Consider the following 27,250-nt stretch of genomic DNA (forward strand, 5'->3'; position numbering starts at 1 on the left):
AGAAACCCAGGATCTGCAGGCCCAGGTATCGGGTCATGCCAACGAGGGGTTGTGGGACCTGCTGTTAGAGGACGAGTTTCAGTCTCAACTCCTGCCACCCCATCCAGGCCCAGCAGAGCTGCTCTTAGCCAGGACAGCTGCTGGGCTCCAGAGGCATCTCAGGAGGGACCAGCCTGCTGCAAACCCCTGCGAGATGCCCAAGGTCCTGCTCCCCTAAAGCCAGAGAGTGACCCCCACAACCACCAGTCACCTCCTCACACCACCACAGGACACGACACAGACACAGCACAAAGGGACCTTCTCTCCTTTCCCAGGAGAGAGGTTTAACAGCAAGAACATTCACAGAAGAGTTTCTAGATCAAACTGTTCCCAGTTTCAGGCAGGGCTAACTCAGTTTTGTGTGCAGAGACAGCTGAAGCCAAACTAAAGCACAGCCCCCACAACCAAACCCCACAGGTTTAATTGCACTTTATTTCTCAAGAAGTGAAATGCAAACCCCTCAGGCTGTCTGTGACAGGGGACAAGGACTGGAATGTGTATCAGCAACGACCTTCCCAGGGCACTGCCAGAGACAAGGGGGGTCCTGAGGTTGTGCCTGGGCACCTACACAGCCCAGGGCAAGGAAAGGGACCCCCCAAAAATCCAGGTTTCAGAGCCTGCCATGTCCAGCACCAAGTAATTCAGTGCTTTCACTTCTGCTGTGGCTCCCCAGGCACAGAGACAAGCACTTGCAGGGCAGGGGGTTGGCTTCTCCACAGGCTTTGGGCTCTTCCACAACTTCAGGTGTTTGGCAAGGTGCAGCAGGGAGCACAAAGGGCAGGGACCTGTCCTGCAGCATGCTCCACATGGGGCACACCCAGCACACTATTTTCCTCCCAAGAAATCCCATTTAGGAGGGCACAGATCAAACCCAGTCTGTAAGACTGGAGAGAGAAGAGGCAGGTGTAGAAACTGTAGTGGAACTACTTTAAGTACTTCATTTTATTAAGGGAGGGGGGTTATTGGTGTTAAGGACACTAAGACCTGCTCCTAGCTGGAAGTTGTGTTAGTGCCAGTGAGCACCCCAGTAAAAGTGCTGAGACAAGGTGTCTGCCCTGCTGTCTGTCCTCACCTTCCCCTCTGGGGCCACACAGACTGAGCAGTTATCCCCCAACCCCTGGCTGCCCAGCAGAGGTGGGGTCACAGCTTATGTCCCACCCTCCCCAGGTTTTAACTCGTGCTCTGTCACACCTGCAGCAGCAGCAGCAAAGGCACAGGAGGGGGCTCGGCTGCCAGACAAGCAGCACGTTACCCATCTGTGCTGCTCCTGTCAGTGAGACATCCCTGTGAAAAGATCTCCCCTGTGGACACAGAGGAGAGGAGCTGGCTGTGAGCCACCTCTGCAGGGTCTGTGGGAGCCCCGGGGGCCCCTGTAAAACCCTGCTGGGGATTTGGCTTCTCACAGCAGCTGTGACTAGAAGCTACATCTGTGCTCGGAGCGCTGGGCTGACAGGGCCTGACCTCCACCCGCTGCTCCTGCCCAGCCAGGGCCTCTCCAGGGACAGGCAGCTCAGCCCTGGGGCCTTCCCCGGGCTGCCCACATCCAGCCCGTGGCTCAAGGAAGCTCCAGTGACTCAGCTGAGTCTCCCCCTGCACACTGCCCAGAGCTGGTGGGGGCCTGGGAGCCACCCTGGGCACTAATATCTAAGGAGATGTTCAGTGGGGAAGAATGTGAGATTTTTACTGTGGTTAGGTTTTGGGTTTTTTTTAAAGCAGTTCCTTGCTGCAGGGGCCTGTCAGACTTGTTCTTCTGAAGTACTTGACAGAGTTCATATCTGCATAAAGCTTGTGATTAACAAATCAACAGCTCACAGGAGCAGGACAGCAGCACAACTGGCTGGTTCCCCCTGCTTGTCCCAAGCCCTGCACTCCCCTGTCCCAGGGAGCACAAAGAGCCACTTGCTCCTGCAGACAAGGCCTGAGAGAAGAGCCTGGGAAGTCCCTGGTTGTCCACAACTGTCCCACGTAGGCAGCTCACTAAGTGCCAAGTGCATAGGAAGAGGTCATGCCCAGAGGAGAGGGCTCATAGAATCACCAGCCAGATCTTCATCCCAGCCAGTCCAGATCATCATCATCATCATCAAAGAGGAGACCTGGAGGGGGACGCCCCTTCAAGCTCTGCAAGTCAAACCAGAGGGAAGCTTGTCAGTCTTAGCAGCTTCCCAGTATTCAGGAAGTGCCACACAGCTCTGGCTCTGAAATCTCCACCAGCTCCAGGAGATGATCTCCAGCAGCCTCATTACTCAAGGTTTTCTTTTTCTTATGGGATGTGTTAAGAATCCAGGGGCCCTGCTGACAGGGCAGAAGGGATAGGAGAGGGGCAAGACACTAACCCCCTTCAATTAAGCCAGCAACTCTCACTGCCTTGATGCCAGCAGGAGTTTGTCACCACTGGCTGAGCCCAGGCAGCCCCTCCAGGCTCAGCAGTGATCCCAGACACTGGGATTTGCACGGAGAACCTGCAGGAGCTGGTCAGTGCCCCCTGCCCTGGGAAGGATTTCACAGACAACCTACAGGTGAATGCCTGAACCAGTTCAGGAGGAGTGGAAAGACACAGGTACATACCACCTCCTCATCATCCTCCTCTTCAGAGGGAACTTGAGGCTTCAGTGGTTTGCGAGATGCTGCTTCAAAGAAGTTGTCATCCTCAAAGGGGCTAGAAGGAGATGGAGAATTAACAGTTCACTTGCATGTGAGGGGATCTTGGGTTTACAAGTTCTGTTAAAAAATGATACAGAAGTTCTGTCACTGAGGCAGACTTCCCAGGCATGTATTCTTCACCAGTGCAGAAGGGTACTGGAGCTGGCAGCCACCAGTGTGAGACCCTGGGGAGACTGCATGCTCCCCCTGCTCAGCTGGGACCCACTCACCAGGGGTGACAGCAGCACTGTGCTCCCCCTCCAGGGCTGCCCAGGGCAGGGGTGGAGTCCCCATCCCTGGAGGGGTTTCCAAGCCATGGAGATGTGGTGTGAGGGACACGGGGCAGTGGGGACCTGGCAGTGCTGGGGGCACAGTTGGACTTGATGATCTTCAAGATCTCTTCCAACCAGAAGGATTCTATGATTCTAAGTGGGACTGAGGTGACCCAGCAGTCACACCTTACCTGGAATCTTTGTGCCTGGGGCTGGAGCCCAGTTCCTGCTGTGTGGGTGCTTCTCTGCCAATAGCTGAGCTTGGCTCTGCTGTGCTGGATCCTGAGGCAGGGTCCTTGGAGCTGGCTCTGTCCAACGGGTCTGTGCAGTTCCCTCCCTCACCATTAAAGGGAGGGGGCTCCAAATCTCCCACAGGCTCCTCTGCCTTCTGCTCCACAGCTGGCTGTTCTGGAGGCACTCTCACATCTGCTGCTCCTGCCTTGGCTTCTAGAACAGAAGGTTCTGAAAATTCTGCTTGCAAAGATGCTCTGGAGGGACTGTGCTCAGTCTCAGCTTCCCTGATGGGACTGCTCTCCTGCCTTTGCTCAGCTGGGACAAAGTCCTCACACAGGTCTGGAACAGGCTGTCCTGCAAGCCCAGGATCCAGGCAGGGCTGGGCTGTGGAAGACAGATGTTCTCCCTGGACCTTCTCCTCTTCTGACACCCCACTGCTCTGTGTCACCTGCTGCTCCTCAGGAGTTCTGGGCCTGGCAGACAGAGGAGCAGAGTCTCCATCTTGGTCAGACACCATGGAGCCCGGGGCTGCTTCCCCAGGATCAGCTGGAAGCACAACACCCTGTGCTGGGCTACGCTGCACGGACTCTTCAGGGTCAGTCTTTGCTCTAGGTGATGCCTCCTGTCTCTCTGTTCCTCTTCCAGGTTCCTCCTTTTTACTGTCAAGATCTGGTTTCTCCTGCTGCCTGTTGAGCAGCTGCAGTGTTACAGTCTAAAAAAATGGCATAGAGAAAACACAGGCTATACCCCAAACATAAGCCACCACAGATCCCTTTATCTTCTACTACGAGGCTGCTTTGCCACCCACAAACTTCTGCTTCACAGTTACTTCAGACTCACAACATAAATTTGTGGTTGCAGCCCAAGACTTGTTCTCTCACACTGATCACCCTGTGTCTCCTACCACTGTTGTACCTTAATCGTGTTCATGACCACACCCAGGACTGTCCTGCCACTGTACATCTCCTCCAGCTCAAATTCACCCCGAAGGGACTGAAATACACCATTCATTATCTTCTTTACCTGGAAACAAAGACAGGATTCATTAACATCTCAAGCAGCACACTCAGATACTTCTCCACGTGGAGGAACAATAAATCCAAACACACAATTTTCAAAGAACCCATTTTTCAAACCAGAAATTCCCTTAATGAAGCAGAACACATCATGCCCCCTTAACTCAGAACCATCACACACAAACCCAACCCATCCCTCTGAAACTGAGCTGGGCTGCAAAAACCCATGGCAGACTGACACTTAGTTCTTATTCCTCTTTCCATTTTTAAATCTAAGCCCTCAAATCTTGAGTTTTAACCTAAAATAAAACTCCCCAAAATCAAACAACGACGTGGGCAGCAGAATATCACATCCCTTCTCGACCCTGCTACTAGAAACACAGTGCTTCTGTGGAGAAATGAATGTTTCTCCTCCTCTCTGCTCAGAGAAGTAATTGAAGGTAGATGGGTTGGCTCAGTAAGGGGTGCTGGACAGTGAAGCTCACTTCTTCTGTGAAGTCTGCAGGTGAAGATCCATCCTGCTCCTTCTCCAGGTCCCGGGTGCGTCCCTCGTAGCGAGCCTTCAGCACCACCAGCTCAGACTGCAGGGCTGCACACTGCCAAGGGGAAACCCACAGCTGGGACAGCTCCACAGCCCCCACCACAGCCCCAGCCAGGGAGGGGTGAGCTCTGAACAGTTCTTTAGTTAGTGAGGGGTAAGCTGCTGAGGGGAGTTTTAAGTGGGATTTTGACAGAGATGCAAATGACTTGGCTGAAAGTAACAGCACCAAAATAAAGATATCCAACCAAGCCAAAATCTTGGGGGGTCCAACTATGTCATTAGCTCTTCAGGTTCAAGTAACACTAAGAATGGGGATAGCTTTACCAAGGTGCCAGAGAAATGAGGGCTGGGTCTCACCACTGGACCTGTCTGGGTTTGCTGGAAGTTATTCTTTCCCTCTCATGTTCCGGAACTCACGTTCCTGTTGCTCTGGACATACTCAGCACTGTGTTATTCCCTTTACCTTCTCTGCAACAGGCTCTAGTTGCTCCAAACGTTGCTGGAACTCAGACAACTTCTGCTCCTCTGCTTTTTTTGACTGTTTCAGAGCAGCAAGCTGAAAGACAAGCACTAGAGCCCATCAGTTTACAGCCTCTTTCAGTGTCACCCACCTCCAAACAGCTTCTGCTCAAGAACAGTCACTCAGAACAGTGCAATAGGCAGAAGAGATTATAGCTGTTGCTTTAGTCTGAGTCTGACATCTTTGCTCTCCCTCATTCAGGAGTCAATTCACCAGCCCACCAACCCAACAGAAGTGATGCAAGTACAGACACATCCCGTGGACAAGACCAAATCCAAAGCAGTCAAGAAATGGGAAAGTCAAGCCCAGTTTGGGGGGAGAGGACTGTTGGTTACAGTGGTTATCCAGCATGACATTTCAGCATGAAGAACAGCCCTTTACCTTCTCTTCCAGCTGTGCCACCTGCTGCTGCAGGGCATCTCTCTGCTCACACACCTCCTGGTGCTGCCTGATGTGCTGCTCCTTGGCCGCGGCCAGCGCCCGCTCACATCGGGCCTCCCACTGGGATTCCAGCTCTGCCTGGAGGAGTGACAGCTGCCCATCATGTAAGAGATCATTAGGAACACAAACACAGCCAGCCTCTATATGCACAAGAGGCTGGACACCACCTCCTGCCCAAGGCTGGAACACCTACATGCTGATGGGAGCCCTGCAGCTGTGCCCAGCTCCTGCCCACACCTCTCAAGAGTTCAGTTCTGGCCACAATCCTTCAGGCTGGCCTGAAGCTCTGGTTCACATTTCAGATCTCCTGGCACATTTCTAAGCAGCCTTTCACCCATCAGCAGTCCCATATCCCTCTCTCTGCTTATAAACTTGATTTGGTGCCTCTCCTTCCCTGTCAAGTCAGAGGTGCTGCTGTATGTGCCAGCCTGCACCAAACCTCTACAGGATGGTCAGAGAACGACTGGGACCCAGCAGCCTCCCTGCTTACTCAGATCATGCCCTTCCTTAGCCAGACATCAGTGTCAATCCCCAAGGCAGAAGCAGGGCCAACAAACACCAGCAAAGACATTTTAGGAAGACGACAAAGTGAACCCCATGTTAAAGTCAACCCTTAAAGTCAAGCAGTGAACGTTTTCTTTCTTCCACTACCCTGAGCATATTTGCAGCTATTTCCTACCTGCAGGTTTCTACAAACCTTCCAGGCACCTGCTGGAGAAGCCCCCACAGCTCCTCACCTGCTCTGCTGCTGCCTGGTCTGTTGAAGTCCGTGCCTTTTTCAGCAGCTGTCTCAGCTTGTCCAGCTCCTGCTGATAGGATCTGCGTATCTCCTCCATCTCCTCCTCTGCCTGAGCTCTCTCTGAGAGGGATTTCTTCTTCCTCTCTGCAAGATTCTGCAATAAAGAACAGGACATACAATAGGCCAGACTGCACCGAAGCAGAAAGAGCTTCTTTGAGCAGGGAATCTTATCATAGACTCAAAGGTTGGAAAAGACCTCTAACATCAAGGCCACCCACCAACCCAACACTGCCACGACCACTAAACGATGGCCCCAGGTACCACATCTATGTGTTTTTTGAAGCTCTCTGGGGATGGGGACTCCAGCATCTCCCTGGGCAGCCTGGGCCAAGGCCTCACCACTCTGCCAGGAGAGAAATTCCTGCAAATAGCAAATCTAAGCCTCCCCTGGTGCAACTTCAGCCCATTTCCTTTCATCCCATTGTTAATAACCTGGGAGGAGAGACCAACCCCCACCTCACTCCAGACTCCTGTCAGGGAGTTGTAGAAATCCAGAAGGTCTCCCCTCAGCCTCCTCTCTCCAGACTAAGCCATGTTACCCAGGGCCCTCCCCAGCTCCATTGCCCCTTTCTGGACCTGCTCCAGCCCCTCAAGGTCTTTCTTATCCTGTGGCACCCAGACCTGACCCCATACTCCAGCTGTGGCCTCCTCAGTGTTGAGTCCAGGGACATGATCCCTGCCCTGCTGCTGCTGGACACACTAGTGCTGATCCAGGCCAGGATGCTGGTGGCCTTCCTGGCCAGCTGAGCACATGCTGACTCGTTCAGGCAATCTGTCAACCAGCACCCCCAGGGCCTTTTTCACCAGGCAGTTTCCAGCCCCTCTTCCCCCAGGCTGTAGCCTTGCTGTTGTTACTGAAGTTCAGGACCTGGCACTTGGCTTGGCTGACCTTCAGACAACTGACCTCAGCCCATCAACCCAACCTGTCTAGATCCCCCTGCAGAGCCTCCAGACCCTTGAGCAGATCAACACTCCCACTCAATTTTGTGTCATCTACAAGCTTCCTGAGGGTCATTTTAAAATCACACTGAGATTATTTTAGAGGTAGGGTGGTTAATATATTACTGGCTAAGATAATTTAAAAAAATAAAATCATCCAGGCTCAGAGGATCCACCAGCACAGGGATCCCTGTGTACAGATGAGTCAAGATTTATCTAACTTGCATGTTTAAAAGCATGAATGTTGGGTTAAATTTCAGGAAACAGCTGAAATCCTGCATCTCTCTAATGCTGGCTCTGCACTCACCCTTTCAAGAGTCTCCTTTTCCACCTTAAGGTCTGCAAGTTCTTCTTCCAGGGCTGTCATCCTCAAGTCCAGCTGTTTGCGGCTCTGCTTCTCAGCTTTGAATCTGGTTTGAGTGTCCTCAGAAGCTTCTTGGAGCTCTGCAAAAAGACACTGCTGTGGGTTTCAGCACTGCACAGATTTCAGGTTAGCACAAGGGGGGGCTGATGGGAGGGGACAGCATCTCTTGCACAGTGACATCCACAACACGCCCTGCACCTGCAGTGGGAACTGGAATTTATCAAGAGCTTCTTCTGTGAAGAGTGCTTATACCTCACCTTTTATCTTCAGCATCTCTGGTTCCTCTACAAGAGGAATATACTTGACTTTAAATAATAATAACCTAATACCTAATACCTGAAAACATAAACAAGTCTACAAACCTCTTCCACCAACACTAAATCCACAAGGCAAATTCACTTCAGTTGGCCATAACTACACAAGCTCTTGTGCAAGAGACAGTAATGCTTCTACAGAAGGCACCCCTGTGACAGGATGATTTTGTTCACCAATTCAGCCCAGTTCCTTTTAGTGGGCACACCTCCCCTTCAGCCATTGCAGTGCAGCCTTCTCACATACCCTTGTGACTGACCCCAGGGAAAGCAGGAAGAGGTACCCCAGAAGAAAGGAGCTTATGACTTATAAAAGGGGAAGGAGGAGGAGGTGAAGGAGCTCTCATGGAACAGGCACTCGAGCTGTTACCTGCTAGCTGTGCCTGCAGCTTGCTGAGCTGTGCCTCGTGCTGCTCAGCCCCCTGCAGTGCAGCAGAGAGCTGCCTCCTCAGCTCCATCTCCTTCTTCTGCTGGGCAGCCAGCTCCAGCTGCAGCTGGGAAACCTGTGCCGTGGCACCTGCCAGCTCCTCTGCAACTTTGGCCTGCAGCACAACATGGAACAAAGATAACAGGAATGGGAGTGTGAGGAGGCACCATGACTTCTCCCCCAGGAGCTGATAAGGTACTGGAGAACTCATTGAGGATCCAGCACCTCACAAACGTCTCCAAACTGAAGAGGTAACAATAAATGAGCTGATAAGGTACTGGAGAACTTATTGAGGATCCAGCACCTCACAAAGATCTCCAAACTGAAGAGGTAACAATAAATTTTTGCCATGGTGCTAAGAGTTGTTTGGCTGTAACCTGCCTGGACTAGCTAGAAAGTTTCAGAAAGCCACCAGCCACCTCATCACCACATCAGTGAGTTTTCCTGAAAGGCTTACATGTGTTTTTAAGCCTAGCACCAGTGCCTGGTGGCTCTGCCCAGAGTTTTTACTCTATGACAACATCTATTCAAGTAGAAGTGTGGGCTCCAACATCCAATTATCTTCAACAAGCTTACAAATCACTGAAAAGCCACAAGAAACATAGGCTTGTTGCAGCCAAAACGACACTTCCCTCCAGAGCACACAGCACAGTCACCCTCAGGTGCCCCCAAGGGCAAGGCTGTCATTTTGGAGCACAGTTCTCACAGTAAGTTGTTGACCTGTTTAGATTTAATATTGCTCAAAGTCAGTGACCCATGTAAAACCAGGTACTAACACAGCTTGTTGGACAACCTGCAAACAATGTTAGGAGAGGCTCAAGGCATCAAGACAAAGACACAAAATCACACTCCCAGTCTTGCTGCACGACACACAAAATTCAGAGGATGCTCCTCAAAGAGGAGAATGTTTTCTACACTCATCAGAAAACCTCACTTGTGGCAGGGAATACCTGAACAGCTTCTACATCTATGGCTACATCCAGATCCCCAGTAGGATTTCATTCCTTGTAACTTCCAAGTTCAGGAGAACTGGAGTTTCTCTCTGCTTTGTCTCAGTAAGAGAACTAAAGTGTTTCTCCTCAGACTAGGACCATCATCTTCTGGCAGAGGAGAGCTGTGAGCAAAATTCTTTCAACTCTGGTGAGGATGGGTACATGCTGACACTGAGGGCTGGGATACACCATTAGTTTTAAGGAGGAGGCAGCATTTTAACAGAGGCTGGCTCCAAACAGATCTGCTTTCCTCTTGTGTTTCCATAAATGTCTCACTGCAGGTCAAAATACCAACACCTGGCATGCTAAAAATAAACCAAAATGCTGTGGCATATCTAAAGGTATTTTAACACTTGCCTTTATCTTTAGTGGCAAATGAAGAAAAACAAAAAGGAAATCCTATGCCAGGAACTGTTATTAGACTTAAGTTTCTGCAGCAAATGCTTCATATCTATACTAGCTCAGCTCCAGCCTCCAGCTTTCAGGCACCAAGAATCTCATGTGATCTGTACCTGCTCTGACAACTACACAACCATGTCCTGTGTCTCCCCTGGGGGAGGTGAAACGAGCAGCAATGTGACAAAGTTCTTGGAAAGGGCTCCCCAAGAAAGCTGGGGGCCAGCTGTAAAGCCCTTTTCCAAGCTGGAGGCCAGCTCAAGATCTGAGGCCATTCTTCCAACGCCAACCAGCTTCTTGCTAGTTGGAGGGCAGCTGGGCTGGCACGACCTGGGGCACAACTCTGTCAGCTCCACAGTCAGCAGACACTGCCTCACCTGGTCCCAGCCCCGCTCCACCGGCAGCGTGTGCTAGGAAGAGAAAGCAGTGACAGGAAAGAGGAAGAGTTAAGAACACAACTTGACAGGCAGAAGCATTAATCAGCATCAGAAGAGCAAACTGCTTTATTACAGGCGCCTCAGGCATGCCAGAGAAGCCTTCTGAATCATTTCAAGAACTGTAAAAGCTTAGACAGAAAAAGGCAGTGATTTTTCCTTGAAAAGGAAGAAGCCAAAGGTGTCCTGAGGGGTGGGTGACACCCCAGGGGTGCAGGAGTGGCCCCACGTGGGACTGTGTCACTGCACTGGCCAGTCTGGGCTGCTCATTATCGTGCATGGAAAGCTGTGACATGCTCTGCCAGGGCAGGAGGTCTACAACCCAAAAGCAGCAAGCTACTAATACCTCTTTGCAGTGATCCTGGGTAGAGATCAGTGATCCTGTTCACAAAATAAAAAGTGAGTCTCTGTTTTTAAGGTAAAGAATAGATAAAGCAACTAAAAATTCTCTTCCCCGATTTCTGTCTGTGCACAGTGAGCTCAGCAAGTGCAGGCACAGGGTTAGCTAAAAGCAAGAGGAAGGAAAATCAGCTTTCATATTTACAGCTGATACTCTGAGAACTAGGGGAAAATGCTCTCCAGTGCAAGTCACAGCTTTTCTGCTCTAGCCTGAGGTCTGTTCATGGAACAGTGTTATTGCTGAGGCACTGACTGCTGAATCGAGTGGAGTCCTATTGAAGATGAGGCCCAGAGATTCCTGAAGATCATATCTTATACTTCTAAAAGATGCTTCCTCCCCAAGTTACTTACCATGTAAGGTGGATATTCTGCTCACTGACAGAAAGCACTTTTATTTATCATTTCAAATCTGACACATTCCTGATTAAAATCTCTCCCACTCCCTACACACGACAGGGAATGTGACGTGTGCTCTCAGCAGGACAGCACAGTCCTCCCTTACTGCCTGCTCACACCAGTGTACACTTACCAGCCATCCACTGCTCTGTTCTTCCACACACTTGGAAAACTGCAGTTTCTGTCAGCTTTAGGCACACTGAGTTATGGTTCTCATGCAGAGCAAGCATTGGTCATCTCACACATGAACTGCAGAGACACAGCTCAGCAGGGGAGCACGGGGCAAGACTCAACTTGGTGTAATTTAAGAAGCCAGTGCTTGAGAAAGCACAGAAGACACCAAGCAATTACAGACCTCAGAGCCAGCCTACCTGGGCTAGGCTGTCCCAGGTGGATGTTACAGGATACACAGACATGCACAAGGGCACTGATTTAACTGGTTTGAAAGTTATTTCCCAACAGCCCCTTTCCCAAAAGCACAATACATTAGTAGTAGAAACAAACAGCTTTTGATTAGTGTTAAAAAAAAGTAGTAAAGTGCAATGAAGAAACTGAAAGTAGGAAATAATTTTTCTTATAGCTACATTCACTCTATGTCAGATAAACACAAGGAATGAAACTTCTCTGCAACTGTCAGTGCAACTAAATGCAGTACATTTTCAGGCTGACAAAGCCCTGTGATGCACCCAGTACCTCAACATGTTGGCCATATACCTACAAAGTTAACAATAAATCAGATGCTTTCCTGTAAGATAAGAACATTAAAGCTACAACAGCATAAAGATCTATGGTTGTATCTTCTGTGCTGCTTTTGTCACAAAAAACCATAGAAATATTCACATTTTTTCTGAAAATAGCTTTCAAAACCTAAGTTCAGAACTACAGTTAGAGAACTGACTTAGGCTTGGACTAACAAGGTTTTGGTGTGTTTTAGGACAGCCAAAGGCCCTGTCCTGGCTGCAGCTGGAGGTCTGTGGCTCTGCTGGGTGTCACCATTACCTTCTCCTGCTCTGCATGCAGCACTCTCGCCTGGGTGTTCTCATTGGTTGTCTGCAGTGAATGGTTCCTCTGCTCCATCAGCAAGTTACTTTGCTCCACGTACCTGTGAGCAGGGGAAGGCTGAGTGAGCACTTGTGTAAATACACCACTTGGAGCAAAAGGTTCAGCCACAAGAGGTGGATTTTTCAAAGCAGTTTTCTTCACAACAAGTCCCAAACAATTTCACAGGATGTCCTGCACTAGGAAAAGCCTGATCACACAAGGGTGGAAGGGGCACAGCAGAGATTGTATCAGTTTGGGTAAGTGCTTTATCTCTCTGCAACAAGTCTAACATTCCTATCACACAGTCAAGAGTTTTGATCACCTGATACCCACTGACCTTTGCCATTTCCTTAAACAAGTTATTCCCCTTCTTCACCTGAGTGGAACACAAGCCCAACAGTGGAACTAGGGATGCCACATCCCCTACAATTCCCTCCACCTGACTAAAAAGCTAGCAAAAGGAAAGTAACTCCCAGAAGCAGAGCAAGCATGCTCAAAGAAGTTGCATTAGAGTTTTTCCCCCCATTTTACACATTCATATTTATTGTACACCACAGATTTTGAGATATGCCCTGCACAGAGAGTGCTCTGGGGGAAATCCCCACACTTTTGATGCCCTAAAAAAATATTTAAAAAATATCAGAACACATTTCTAGCCTAAAAAACACTCCTCTGAGTTATGTATAAGCTAGAAAGACTTTGCAAATGCAGAGAGGCTGTGCCCTCCCACTCCTTACCTCTGATTCCGCTCAATCAACTCACTGATCTTCTCATTCTGCTCCTCAATCCGACTGCTCTTCTCAAATATCTCTTGCTTCAGCCTCTCATTCTCCTAAAGCACAGCCCAGTGTGAATATTCACCTTACTCAGAATTCCTTGCAGCAGAACCTAAACCTTTGTTTTGTACAGATGCAGTACAGGGGTGAGACTTACCACCTGTGGAAGGTGCCATGCTGCATTTAGCAGGGATCCTGGCACAGGACAGTGGTTGCCAAGCCACATGCTAGAGAATATTCTGTCTGATTAACCTTCACCCACAAACCCCCAAGACTGTAAGGTTGCTGCCTAGAAAAACTACCAAGTGTCAGACTAAGCAGTGAATAACAGAAGTGGGTGGTTCTTGCAACATGGTCCTTCAGCTGTGCAACTCTGTTCTGCAGGATGCTGTGGGTTAAGTCTGTACCAGTTTAAGAGGCTGAATTTCTCCCACATGAACCTTTTGCCAAGTCCTGTTAGATATCAATATATCAGCTCTGGCTCAGAAAGTACCCAAACCACAAACTGCTGAGAAAAGCTTCCCTCAGGGAGAGAGGGGTGGAAATCATCGTTTATCTCACCCTTTTACCTAGGCAGCTGGGTTTGGCCACACAAAAATAGCACACATGGGTAGATGGACATTTGGGTCAAGCCAGCACAGCTCTCCTCATTAGAGTAACACAGTGGGCTCCAGTTCCTCATGGAAGTAGCCAAATAAGGCTGGCCATGCTCACCTGGATGATGCGTTGGATATTGCTCATGATCATGGAGGCTTCCATGGTGACAGAGGAGATACCAGGCAGTAGGGAGCTGTTACCAGTGCTTTGTTTCTGTAACTCCTCCACCTGCAGGGATAAGCCACTCTTAAGCCAGATGACATGAATTTATGGGTGTAGGTAAGAGTCAGACATCTGCAAAGTTCCATTTCACTGCTCCATCTGATCAGCTGTGGGGTATGTGCTGCTGTATCAACTGTGACACCTCCTGAAGAGCAGCAAATCCCTCCAGAAGTGTATATTTAAGACAGTAAGAGACAGTACCTTCACCCAAGCCTAGGCTGAGCTGTTTCACAGGAGCTGAACTGCCACCACTTCAAGGCATGATAACATTGGGATTTTCACTAACTTAGCACATCACTTACAAATTTAACTCAGGCATTCAAATAGAGTCAACTCCTCAGACTCCATTTGGAGAGCAAACAGCAGGAACTTTGTTAGGTGCCTATGCCATTACCTTGGCAGCCAGATGATCCATTTTATCCACTACTTTGCTAACAGCCATTCGGATTTCAGTGTTATGCTGCCGAGCTTCTGCCATCAAAAAGGAGGTAACATCCCCAGGGGCTGGAATGGAGAGAGAGCCACAGTCACAAGGGGAAATCCCTGCATGCAGACATACCACATGCAATGCTTAGCAGTCTGAAGCCTGACAGACAGGACAGCAGCTCTCTTCCCAGAAATAAAAGGGGTGTGGTGTTTGGAAAACTAATAACAGGCATTTTCCAGACAAGAGGAACAAGCAGGTTTATGACCACAGGAAACTCTTGAGCTACAACAGCACTTAAGTCAGCAAGAGGGAAGCCCCCAGACACACTGGAACAGTAGGACACAGAGGTACAATCAAAGAACAGGAATGAAGGTTGGCTTCTGAAACTTCAAACTATGCTCCAAGGAAGGTTCAGCTACACTCAAGTCTTCACCAACAGGGATTGCCTAAATGGTTCTTTAAATGCCTTTAATCCTTAGGCTGTGCCTTTTGTTTCTGGGCTATGTCCTCTCACTTAGTAAAGGTCTCTACATGTACACTTAAATTACAGTCCCCTGCTGGCAGGATAGCTGTTTACTGTTACATTTGTAACTGGAAGCACCAGCTATATAATGTCTTCAGTGATACACAACCTTGGGAATCCACCTAGAAATTCCATCCCCTTTCACAGCTGCACAAAGTTCCTTATGGTAAGAAAAAGATGGATATTTCTTGGGAAATATTTACCCCTATTTGGTCTTAAAAACTAAGAATTTGTGCAACAGCACAGCATTACAGACAGGATAAGTATGTATATGTCTGCTACCAGTGCTATCTAAATCATTATAAATTATTTACTGCAGCTATTTCAGCCTTCTGAAAAGCATGTGGTGCTTTCAAACATACCTTGGTAAGGTGCAGGATACATCTGTGCTACAGGCTGGAGCTGAGAAGCAGATGCAGGAGTCTGGGGGTAAGGAAATGCCATCCCTGGATATGCCTTGCAGAACAAGTTCTATAGATTAGAATGTGTTTTGGTATTTCCCCACCCTCCTCACACTGAAATTGTTTTCATGTTTAAGCCCCAGAGCAAGGATGATACTTGGAAAGAAAAAAAAACAAAATATGGAATTAAGGAGCTGGAAATCAAGTTACACAATGGTCATAATAAAGGGAAAAAAACCCCAACCATTCTTTGAAGGCTTAGGTATGTGATCAGGTTACCCCAGCTTAATGTTGCCTTCTTCACTGCAATTTCAGCAGCAGCATGTTACCCTGTGTTTGTGAGAGGCAAAGATCAGCACGTGAGCAGCTCACCCTGAAGTTATGTTAACCTGGACACAAAGCTGCTCCTAGAAGGGCTCAAACAGTGCAACACAATGTGACTGCAGCTTTACTGCTCAGTGCTCATCAGGAGCTAAACAGAACACATTGAAAGCTAAGAGTACCTCACTCATACCCTCAGGCAAGGAAAAAAGAAAAAATACAACTTTGACCAAGTTTCTAGAAGAATTCAGGACATCAGGGTCAAAACAACATATCCAAATCACTGTCAGGTTAAAACTTTAATGATGGGTTTCTATTTCAGCAAGCAGCAAAGCCTGTCTTTATCTTGTTGTGTGCCACACCTTCATCAGTTCCAACAGAAGGAAAATGCAAAGCCAAAGCAATGCAATGCCATGCCACAGCAGTTGTGGGGTTGCTGTAATCTTGTTTGTTTGCTTTTATCTAGTGTTTTTATTACCAAATGTTTTTTTCCTCTCCTGGACACTTTAAAAATAAACAGTGTCTTTGTGACATAAGCCACTGACTTCCACCAGCTTCAGAAAACAGGTGAAGTGAAAATAATCACAGAAAGCAGAGAGTAAAATGTTTTGGTTTAGACTTTATAGAATTGTTTTTATGTTAGCTTTGTACTAAGTCTTCACACTCTGTGTTAAGCCCCCAGAGTTTCCTTGTTAGCAAGCAGACTGCACCACTTTACAGCAGCACAAGGCTTTTAAGAGGATTCCTCTTATGCTGGATGAAAAACTGTGACCCACAGACTTAACTGCTGTAATGAGTTCTTATGGAAAAACAGACCATGACCAAGAAAAATTTCAGCTGAAATGCTTCTGTTTGCACTTGCTTTACAGATACATGGGAGTTTTTATTTTATCCACCACAAAATCAAATATTAAACAAGGTCAGCTTCAAAAAGCCATCAGCAAACAGAAAATTAGCCCTTTTTGATTAAATTCTAAGGGGTGTGTGCTGGAAACCTGAGAATGCCAAAGAAGAGTCACAGGAAGCAGCCTGGGATTCTCATCCTTACATGGTGCTATAAACTCCTTGCTCCCAGAGATGGGGAAGACAGCAAGACTTAGAAGAAAGGACAGAAGAGACAATATTCTCCTTGATTTCATTTTGGTACCTGAAAGGCCTGTGCTCCTCCAGGCAGAGCTGAATGGGGCTGGATAGCTGCAGGTATTAATGCAGCAGAAGACACTGTGGGTGTGGAACCAGATGCTTGAGGTACTGCAAAGGAAGAAAGAAATACAGCACGACATATAACAATCATTTAACTCACCCAGTGTGAAATGGCCCTCCAAAAAAAAAAAAAAAATCCCTAAGTAGAGAGAAGTTCAACACAAGCCTGTCTGCAGCCTTGTGAAAATTAAATCTGGGCAAGGAAGTGATAAAAGGTCAAGAAGACAGTAATCTTTCACAGAAATTCCACTGCCAGTGACATTTAGACAACCTCTTTTCCTACAAACAAAGGTAGCTCTGAAGTTCACTGACACAAGATGTTATTCAGACTGATTCTAAAGACTGCTCAGCTGACCAGCAGCTGACACCACCACTCAGGAAGACAAACCAAGGCCCCTCCAGCCACGCTAGCCCTTCACTCTTCTTCCCATCTTTCACAAACAACAATAAAAAACCTGTTCACTGGGAAAGGATTTGTAAGTTCCATGTACAAGTGATATCCTAGAGAGCTCAGTGCCACCCCAGCACACATGATAACAGAGCAGCTCATGCACTGTGGCTGCTCCTCCTCACACAGTAATCACAATGGAGACAGACTCCATGGACTCCAGTCTTGTGCTCTAGGGATCAGCCCACCTGTGAAGCTCTGGGTCAACAAACCTTATTAGAAGTCACCTATCAGTTCCTGGAAGGTACTTGAAGTACTTGTATTTGAAGCCTGGATGTAAGTGGAGCTTTGCTCTAGCAGTCCCAGGCTCAGCAGCACGTTACCTTGTGTGGACACTGTGGGCAGCACAGTGTGAGCTGGCTGTGATGGTCTCATGGAAGATGAAGCCACTGGTTGTGCTGTTCCTCTCAGGGTATTTGGATCCTGAAAACATTTCTGTGTATTACAAGGAATGCTGAAGAACACAAACAGTTTCAACCCAAGATAGCTAGGTGTTATCCAGTTAACCCAACTGAACCAGACAGGACCAGTGGAACACTAAAGCCTTTTGCCAGGCAGGAGTACACATTCCCCACACAAAGGCAGAGCTGCTATTAAGGGCTCCACTTGAAGGAGCTCACACTGTAGAAAAAGTATCAAAAAATCACATTTCTATGACTGAGGTACCTCTATTTCTGAGTCACTGGAGTCCAGCTGACTGCCTGCTGTCCCAGCAAGGAAAGGCAGCATGGGCTGTCCCATTTTAGCCATCCGAGAAATCAGCTTGGCCTTTGCTACATCTGGATTCTGAAAGAAATGTTTGCAGTTAGGCTTCCTTTGTCTCTCAGCCCAGGCTTTCCAAACATTACAGGCACATATGCCAGGATTAGGCTCTTCTAAATCACTGGGTTAATGCCAGCCAATGAAAAAAAATGAAAGAACCATGTGAAAAACTGATTCTCAGGCACACAAGGCAGCAGTGTGGATTTGTTCATCTGGTTTGCTTTATGTACCTTCCCTCTGGGATGACACTGTTGCCACTACATAGAAAATCTATCCCTGCACAAAACATGGCAATGAGAAGAAAGTGTGTTAATTAAACAAGCTGCTTAGCAGTTTTATCTATGCTGAGGCACATGCAGAAATCATCTTCACATGTAGCTATAGAAATTCATAGTGAATGTCCCAACTACTGCTAACCATTTAAAAATTATGCATTTAGCAAAGAAGGCAACTACCCCTCTTAGTACCCACAATGTAACTCTGCATTTGAGAGTAGGAACTAGGGCTGAGGTTCCTCATGTTCTGCTAATCCCTTCAAAAACAAAGCCCTAATCTGCTCTCAGAAAGATGGACATTTGAGAGTGTCTTGCTTCCATGATATTAATTTTATCTTCACCAGTGCAGAGGTGAATCCAACCAAGCTTCTCTACTTCAGGCTTCAGATTAGTTAGGAAAAACCAGGACTTACTGCTAGCTGCTCACTGATGGAGTTTGACTTGGCCCGGACAGCCGGCTCCCTGAAAACCCAAACAGGGGAATGTTCATATTGGAGATGAGCAGAAGGGAAATTCAGGATCCAATATTCTGCATTTCTAAATACTGTCAAATACACCCCACCCCAGGAAAACCATTTTCTTGTATCATAAGCACTTCTTTTAGCTTACTTTTGGAGGAATCTTTGCCACGTTATGTTTAGATTTCAGAATATGACTATAGGCAAGTTCCATGGCTGTGGAATAGCTGATTACAGGAGGTTGAGTTCTGGTGATTGCTGTTAACAACCACATTCTGGTACAAACAATTTTAAGCAAGTTAAAAAACAAACTACTTATGGCAACAAAAAGAGCACTTAAACCTGAACTCCCTAAAAAAGGATGACCAACCCATTTAGTCAATATAAGAAACAAATGACAATGTAAGACTTGCAATTAAACAAATCAGCCACGAATCAAGAGCAGCTTATGACTCTAGTGCCACCTGAGGTGAGGAAGCTGTTGCAGCAGTACCTCTACGTTTAATCATCATGCTGGATCTCAGCAATACTATGCACAGACAACTTTTCATCTGTACCCACTTCAATTTAACTCTGAAAGTCATTATTCAAGCAGAAAATTTCCTGCAAGTGTTCCTCTGCCATGCTGACAGCCCTGAGCTGGCACAGAGGATCCATGTTTGCCATATGATGTGTTCATGAGCACTGCCATCCTTTAATACAGGAGTTGTTTGAACTTACCCAGGCTTTGGAGGTATTGTAGATGGAGGTAATAAACCAGTGTCTGCAGAAAGGCCATCTGAACTGGGTACTGGAGAAGGTGCAGGAGAATCCCTTGAGCTGATGCTCTGTCCATCTGAACCAGAGCCCTCCTTTACCAACTTCACCTGAAAAAGCACAAAACAAAGCAGATGTTTTTCTAAGCTCCCAAAAAAGTTTTCAGCAACACGCTTATTTTTGCTGACTACCCCTCTGCCAAGCTTGTGTGCTCCAAGGAAAAGCATACAGCTGATTCAGAACTGGAGAAGCTGAGTCTCTGGATGCTCTCATCCCTCATTATGAGAATTTTGTTTTCCCAAATGACTCTCAAATAAGGCAATGGAAAGATCCCAAGACAGTTAGAACAGTCATGTCTTAGTAAACAGCCTAGAGGGACTTTTTGGGGTTAGGGTTTTTTTTTTTTTGCTTCACTTGTTGCTTTGTTTTTAAATTAAAGATATAGATCTTCCTGAGGTATTTGGGTTGTAACAGTTTCTGAGCTGTAGCTCTCATGCTAGCAGCAGGTTTTCACCTTGGGGCTGTTGGGCAGCAGAGTCTGTCTACAAAACAAAGAGTTGGCAGGAGAGACTCACCCTCCTGACTTCCACCTCAAAGACCAGAGTGGAGTCTGGGGGGACACGGCCAGGCACCCCCTGAGCCCCATAGGCCCATGCTGGGGGAATGATGAGACACCTTCTCCCTCCTTTCTTCATCCCCACCATTCCTTCTTCCCAGCCCTTTGGTTTTCAGAGATACAACAGAGAAAGCAAGGAGTTGGATTAGTGACATTATGGTTTCTTTTAATTATACTGATTAAGACAGCTCCAGGCACCAGCTACAGAAGATTCTAAACCACACATAAGGAGACTCTCACAAAATTCTGCTCATTTCCAATCTGCAGCCCTAGTTCTGTCTTACAATGTGTCATAATGGCCAGTTATAAATTGCAGCATTAACTTAAGAATAAAGACACAGCTCCCAACATGTTCATAATGAAATCAGATAAAGCAACCTCAAGCATGAAGGCTGAAGGCTTCCAGGTTTCTGTATGGTTCCAGAAACCTGGTTCAAGTTTTAAATACTGTAACATAAGCAGCTATCAGAGATCCCATCAATACCCTGGAGAAAAGAACTATGTGCTGTGCTGGGTGCACAAACTCTGCTGTTGCAGGTGGCTTGCAGGGCACACCGTGGTGACCTCAGCACTGTGGGAAAGAACAAGGCTCCACGTCACTGAGAGATCAGTTCTGAATTGCTCTGGTTAGATTTACAAAGCACCCACAGAAACAGTAGAAAAATAGTGCATCTTGAATAAAGGGCAGCTTGTAACAGGTCAAATACAAATAACTCAGATCATGGAAGCAGCTTGAACAAAACCATCTCTGATTCACAGTCTGATTTGATGGAATAACATAAAAAAGTGTCACACCACCTGGACTGAAAGATTATTGCACAGTCCAAATCCTCACAGTTTGACTGAAGAGGATAAAGCCACTCTAGGCTGCAGTACTATCTTTTACTAGACCATCCTAGAACTTGACAGTTATCTTCACCCTCCCACAGTCTTCTCCCAGGTGGTGTATATCAGACCTATCTAATGCTCTGCTTCTGAGCTACAATGAGTGGGGAGGAATCTGAAGTTCTCAAACACAAATCATCCTTGAGAAACAGAGAACAAGGTAATAGATTAAGTGACTTCCAGACATACAAAAAAAACCCAGCCCTGAAAAAGCCAGCTCTTGGAAACAGGGAGTTTCCTCTTCACCAAAGGGGACAGCTTCTTTCCAACCCTGCCACGGAACAGGAGACTGGGCCATATTGTGTGAATAAAGAAGAAAAAGTTTGAGTGAGTCACTATTACAGAGTGTTCTTATCAAATGAACCAGAAATAGCATATATGAATCTTGAACAAGACCTTGAGTAATTCAAAGCCCTAAGTCCAATTTATTATAATGCAAGTGCCAGTAGTTTTACCTTGATGACCTTTCCAGATCCCAGCTTTAGCCTCAACAGCTTGTCTTTGTTCACATTTGAATCAAACACCTAGAGAGTTGAAGAAAAGAACCACAAAATACATGGATTTCCAAACAGTTTCAGGGTTCTGACTGCTGCTTTACCCATTCCATAAACCCCTTCAATCTTTGACATTCTATTTCCCAACCTGCAACCTTCCAAAATTAATCCTAAATAAATTTAAGACAAACCATGGCTACAGCTTCTTAAAGTGACTGAGAGCAGTTCTAAAGCTTGAGCCTCCAGCTTTGAGCTTGATGGTTAGGACAGGACTGTGCCAAGTAAAACACTACACAACAGGCTTATGTCAAGCAGCAAACAACTGTCTGTAAGGTTTGTCCATTAAACTAAGACATGAGCAGCTGAACAGCTCTTCCAGGAGGAGTCAGCTCTGCTGTGTACCATTGGTACCTAGAGAGAAGCATGGCAGGCACACCAGGAAAACTAAATCCCCTAAAATTGAAAACCAGAAAGCATTTTTTTATAGCAAGAAGATTCAGCTGCAGATGGATGCAAATGGAAACCCCTTTGCCATGGATTTCACTAACAGTAAAAGCAGAAGTGTTTAAAACAAAGTATTTCTTTTGCTTATTAGTAAACTGGGTTGGACACATCTGTAGGGTATAACAAAGCACTCTCAGTCCTTTAGCATTTGGAGATGTGCTTTGTGTCAGACAAGACCCTTCTTATCACTTCCTCAAGCTGTTTCCAAAGGAGCTTCATTGACCCCTCTCACCATTTTAGTTAATATTAATGTGTGAGAGTGCCTCTGAAAGCTAAAAGCACTTCCATCACCTCCCCCTGAACAGTAATCTAATCCCTTCTTATTCTACAGGTAACATACATGACCTCACTTAGGGTGCCATAAACGACTGAAAAAATACCTGACATCAGCACCAAAACCAGGCTTCTGTGAGTTTTTGGAGGTAGCAGAGATGTCTTTACCTGTCCAAGCCCATTGTTCTGGAACAGCCAACCTGTATAGGCAATTTCCAGAGAGTCTCCTCCTTCTACTCCCTGCCCTTCTCCCAGCAGGAGGTCCTGGCAGAGGACTGAGTCGAGCCCCGGGGAGCTGTTGTATTTGGCAATGCATACCTGCAGAAGGAAAACCCAGCAAGGTCTCTGGCCACCTGAGTGACTCAGTACAGACCTGATTCTGATGCATTTCTTACTGTAATGCCCAGGTTACAGATGCACTTAGAGGTGTTCCACCTTTCCTTGAGCTGAATTTTGCTGAGTAAATACTGTTTGCCCTACAGAACCATTGATCTTACAGCACTTGACAACCCTGACCCAAAAATCACAGGAGAAGTAACAGGCTCCCTGCCTCAGAGGTCTGTATCTAACAACTCATTGCAAATCTGCTTCAAAGTCATGTAGATACTCAAAGCTGAACTTCAGTGAGACAGTACAACCCTCACCTAAAACCCTCCAGTAAGAAGGTGCTCTCAGAGGTACATCTTGACTTGCCTCTTGTTCTAAACAAGCCAGCAAGTCACAGCTCTCACAGGGTAAGCACTTACCTGTTTACTGAAATCCATTGCTGCCTTTTCTGACTCAAACATGATGGACCAGTTTTGTCTCTGATCATCATAGAACGTACTGTAATTGTTGGGTTGAACCTGTGGGAAAGGAAATCAGACCTATGTTATACATGAAAAGATATATTCAACTGAAATAAAAAAAATAAATCCACATCCAAAAGCAGCCTAATAGAAGAGCTACTGAAATCAGGCAGAGGAATCCTGCTGTGTTACTGCCCAAGTTCAGAATGCACAAATTAGCCTTTATTTGTGTCCTCATTATTGTGGAAGAATTATTATAACTCAAACACTAGAGCAAATATTAAGTTCCCCATAGATGATGCAGCTTTCACAACCTTCTCTGAAGCTAGGGTCTATAATAAATACTGAGATTTTTAAGTGTATGCAATCTATAAGTATTGATTATATTTATATTTCAGTTGGAGGAGTCACTTTTAAAAATCCATGTCACCAGCAGCTGACTACATAACCCATTTATATTCCAAACTGAGTTCAATAAAACCAAAAAGCAGCCTAACACCCTGGTCAGAAATTTGGACTGAAATTCTGCTATTCCAGAATAAAGCTTCTATCTGTCAAACCAAGAAATTTTATGTCACCTGCTGACAAGCTGAGACCAGCAAATCAACACACCCATTTTCTAGAAAACTGGCAGAAACCAGAACTTCCTGAGAGATCCTGTTTTAGGGCTTACAAAGCTCTAAATTGTTCTTATCAGCAGGACAATGCTGAGTGTCGAATTTCAGAGAGAAAACATTTCCTTGCTGTCATTTCCTTCTGCTTGCTTGGTCGTGTCCTCTCAGTTACTTCAGTACTGAGCAAAAGGAATTTTGTTCCATTTCTACCCACGATAGGTTTGCAAAACTCAAAATGTCTCCTCTGTGATCCCAAGGTAATACCACACCTCCCACAGCCTCCCAGTTCCCAGTGTGGAAGGTACTGGGTGGAACAGCCTCTTGTGCAACACCCATGAGGAGGTGGAACAGGAGAGCAGAGCTCCCAGTGACTGCAACACCTCGTGCTGGGTCAATGTTTGATCTCAAAGGCTCCACAGAGGCTTCAGAAAGCCTTTCAGAGTGGACTCCTGTTTGCTGTAAGCCACAGGGGTCACTTCTCTCAGCCAGTCTTACCGTCAGAACGAAGCCTGGGTGGATCCTGGCAGCTGCAATCTGTTGCTGCTGACTGATGTAGAGGAGGATCCTGTACTGCATTCCACAAGAGGTTGGGCAGGGGAAGAGAGCAAAAAAGCAGAAACTCAAAAATTCTTCAATTCTCAAGCGCTCTGTCAAATTCTGAGGCTGAGGCTACAGTATTTATTTTGTCCAGTACACCTTGCAGCAGCATTTTTCACAACAAAAATACTTCATATGATTTTGTAACACCTCTTAAAACCTCTTGAAATATGCAAGCTTTATTTAGCTACAAGAATCAAGCAATTCAAACTGGTTTGCAAGAAGCAGGATGCTTTAACCAAGCCCATGGTTCTCAGTTACTGTGTGAAAAGCCAGTGCACTCACTCTTTGATAGATAAAACTTAGAGTACATGGCCCATTTTGGATACCAAAATAGCAACATTTAAGCACAGCATCTCTGTGCTACTGGACAAAGTTTAGCTTCATCCTGATTCCCACATGCAGAGATTTGCAATCCAGTTGTCAAAGACGTCCTGAATAAATATCAAAATCACTTCCAGAAGCATTAGGAAAAGAGCAGTGCCCCAAACATTGCAAAATATTTTGGGTACAAGTGGTAAGAGATCTTACAAACTCCTGGATTGCAGAACAGAAAGATGTCACCAGAGTAAATGGCTGAGCTGTAGGAAAACTGCCCAAAGCAGGGGGTTGGAACTAAATGATCTTCAAGATCCCTTCCAACCCAAACCATTCCACAATTCTCTGAAAGCCAGGAGGGCAGGAAGGCATCAGCAGCAGTGGCACTGAGACCTCCAACATCAGAAGCAAAGCCATCCTGGGGAGCTCAGAGAAACACTGTCTCACAGCAGCACACTCTGGGCACGGAAGTGTTAAAGCAGTGAAGTGTTTCTCACCTCTTTAGTAGCATGGTTCCCCACTACAGCTGCTCCATACTTCCCTTGCTTCAAGTACTGCCCATTTGTACTGGAAGACAAGTGAGATATTCAGCTGCAGAGCTGTCCCTGCCTCACATCTCTCTCTAAAGAATAAAAACTCAGCAACATTAAAGTCCAGGTCCCTTTCCTCACGCCTAAGATGTCAGGCAGCCTTTTTTACTTAATGACATTACAACTTCCCCCTTTGCCCACAGATTAGAGGTCAATATGTGATGAGCTGGAGCTGAAAATGGCTCTGCTCCCAGATCCCAGGCAGTCTCTCTAATGTTGCTGAGTTTTTATTCTTTAACGTCCAGGTCCCTTTCCTCATGCCTAAGATGTCAGGCAGCCTTTTTTACTTAATGACATTACAACTTCCCCCTTTGCCCACAGATTAGAGGTCAATATGTGATGAGCTGGAGCTGAAAATGGCTCTGCTCCCAGATCCCAGGCAGATGAGTGTCTACATGACAGCGGTGTCAAATGGATGGAGAATCTGACTGCTGCCACTTGTGCCTCAGCTCTCCACCAAGGAACAGATGAGATGTAAGCATCTGACAGAGCTGCCTGGAAACAGTGCCAGCCCCCCAGGACACAGCTCCTGTAACAGCCAGCTCCAGAACTTGCTCTTTATCTGACAACTGCATAACCCAGAACCACCGCATGGCACCTGGAACTTTTTCTGAGCAGAAACTTGCATTGACTTGTAACATTTCTACCATGCAGACACATCTAGAAGCAATGGCTTCTTCCCACTCATCCAAAAATGGATCCCACTCATCCCTTTATGACTTTGTCTTAACCTCCCAGAGGCACGGGCTGCTCTGAGAGGGCAGGAGGAGACCACAGCTGCACTCACTATCGATAGGCATGAACCGCAGTGGCCACCAACACCGAAGGGGCTCCTGAAGCTGCTGGGGCTGCAGGAGCCTTCTGGGCTGCTGGACCTGCTGAAGAACAACAAGCAGGAAGAGCTGTCAGTGACCACCACATGTGCTGGCCTGGGACAGCACTACAACACATTCCTGCCTTCAAGGACAAATAAGACTAGAAACCAACAAGCGATGCTGCAACCAGAGGCCACCAGAGCACGCAGCTGTAGGGCAGGGAGGGGATGAAGAGAACATCTGAGTGAGTTGCCTCCACAAAGCTCCTCACAAAGGCCCCGTTCTCCCAGTAAGACACAGGTCACCAAGTTTCTCTTCCCCAAGCTCAGGGCCAGTTCCTTACCAGCTGCTGTCTGACCCTTCTTGGGCTGCTTCGGCGCCGTGTACTGGAAGAATTCATTCCCCTGGCTTGAGACTGTTTGATCCAGACCAAAGAGAGAGGCTAGTCTGGCACTGCAAAATGAAATAAACTATCTGACTTTATTTTACACAAGCTTGATAGATAGCAAACACAATTATAAGTGACATCCAGTACAAAGCATTTACCATAATTTGAGAAATAAACAAAGGGAAGCGTATTCAGCAGCTCTATACCAATTAGCCATTTAATTTTGAATAAGCAGAGCACTCAGATGAAGCAACTGGGTAAGTGGTACAGCTGAGTTTCACTTCCTCAAAAGCTACTGTAAGGAACAGCCACGCACTGAAACTACAGCAGAAAAAGAGGTTCCTTCAAAGCAACGACTAGGAACCAGTCAGTTGATACAATACTGAAAAAACTGCATGACAACCACTCAGCACTGGACTTTTTCATCCTGAAATGCCAAGGGAACACATCCTCCCACTGGGGCAGACCTCCCCCCATCCAAAGGCAGGTGGTTTAACACCCCAGGCAGTAAAGGTTGTTTCCACAAGATAGGCTGGTTGCAGTTTTACTGCTTTATGCCCATCTAAGGTCACCCACTCCTGGTATCACAGAACAAGTGAAGAATTCAAAGTAGGAAGCAGAATCCCCAGAGAATACCACCACCCCCAGCAGCCCTCCAGCATTTGACACGAGATACTTCAAAAAATAACCACTTGCTAAAAAGAGAGGGGATTAGTTGGCAAGACTTGTTAAACAGAAGCTCTTTGTGGAAGGAGCCCAGATGGAATTCCAGCTGCTGAAGCATCTTTGGGTGGCAACAGGTTACACAAGGTAAGAAAAATGGAATGTGCTACAAGTGAAAATGGTATCAACAAGAGCTGAAAGCTGCTGAACACACTTCAAGTACCATTCTTGTTCAAATACTCCCAAGTCCAGCACTTTCAGGACTTATTTACACCCTTCCTTAAGTGGAACCACCCGATTCCTTTCCCTGTCTCTTCTGCCACAAGCAGCAAGTG

At 46.8% G+C, this 27,250-nt stretch overlaps 1 protein-coding gene across 1 annotated transcript; it reads right to left on the reverse strand.

Moving 5' to 3' along the window:
- Positions 1 to 2,085: 2,085 nt before the first annotated feature.
- Positions 2,086 to 26,317, reverse strand: FKBP15 (FK506 binding protein 15, 133kDa; the record flags this gene model as incomplete). Its single annotated transcript, XM_008945041.1, has 28 exons — positions 2,086 to 2,157; positions 2,605 to 2,695; positions 3,143 to 3,897; positions 4,101 to 4,208; positions 4,687 to 4,797; positions 5,206 to 5,298; positions 5,644 to 5,796; positions 6,441 to 6,596; positions 7,749 to 7,885; positions 8,487 to 8,658; positions 12,160 to 12,262; positions 12,939 to 13,033; positions 13,692 to 13,802; positions 14,191 to 14,300; positions 15,109 to 15,202; positions 16,616 to 16,719; positions 17,443 to 17,542; positions 17,786 to 17,905; positions 18,570 to 18,618; positions 19,335 to 19,480; positions 19,946 to 20,089; positions 21,327 to 21,395; positions 22,311 to 22,460; positions 22,889 to 22,987; positions 24,040 to 24,114; positions 24,957 to 25,026; positions 25,837 to 25,927; positions 26,208 to 26,317. Coding segments are annotated over 28 exons (3,688 nt in total), but the record flags the coding sequence as incomplete, so codon positions are not given.
- Positions 26,318 to 27,250: the final 933 nt, after the last annotated feature.

Source organism: Merops nubicus, unplaced genomic scaffold (genome assembly GCF_000691845.1).
Source record: "Merops nubicus isolate BGI_N331 unplaced genomic scaffold, ASM69184v1 scaffold1828, whole genome shotgun sequence".
Classification (NCBI taxonomy): Eukaryota; Metazoa; Chordata; class Aves; order Coraciiformes; family Meropidae; genus Merops; species Merops nubicus.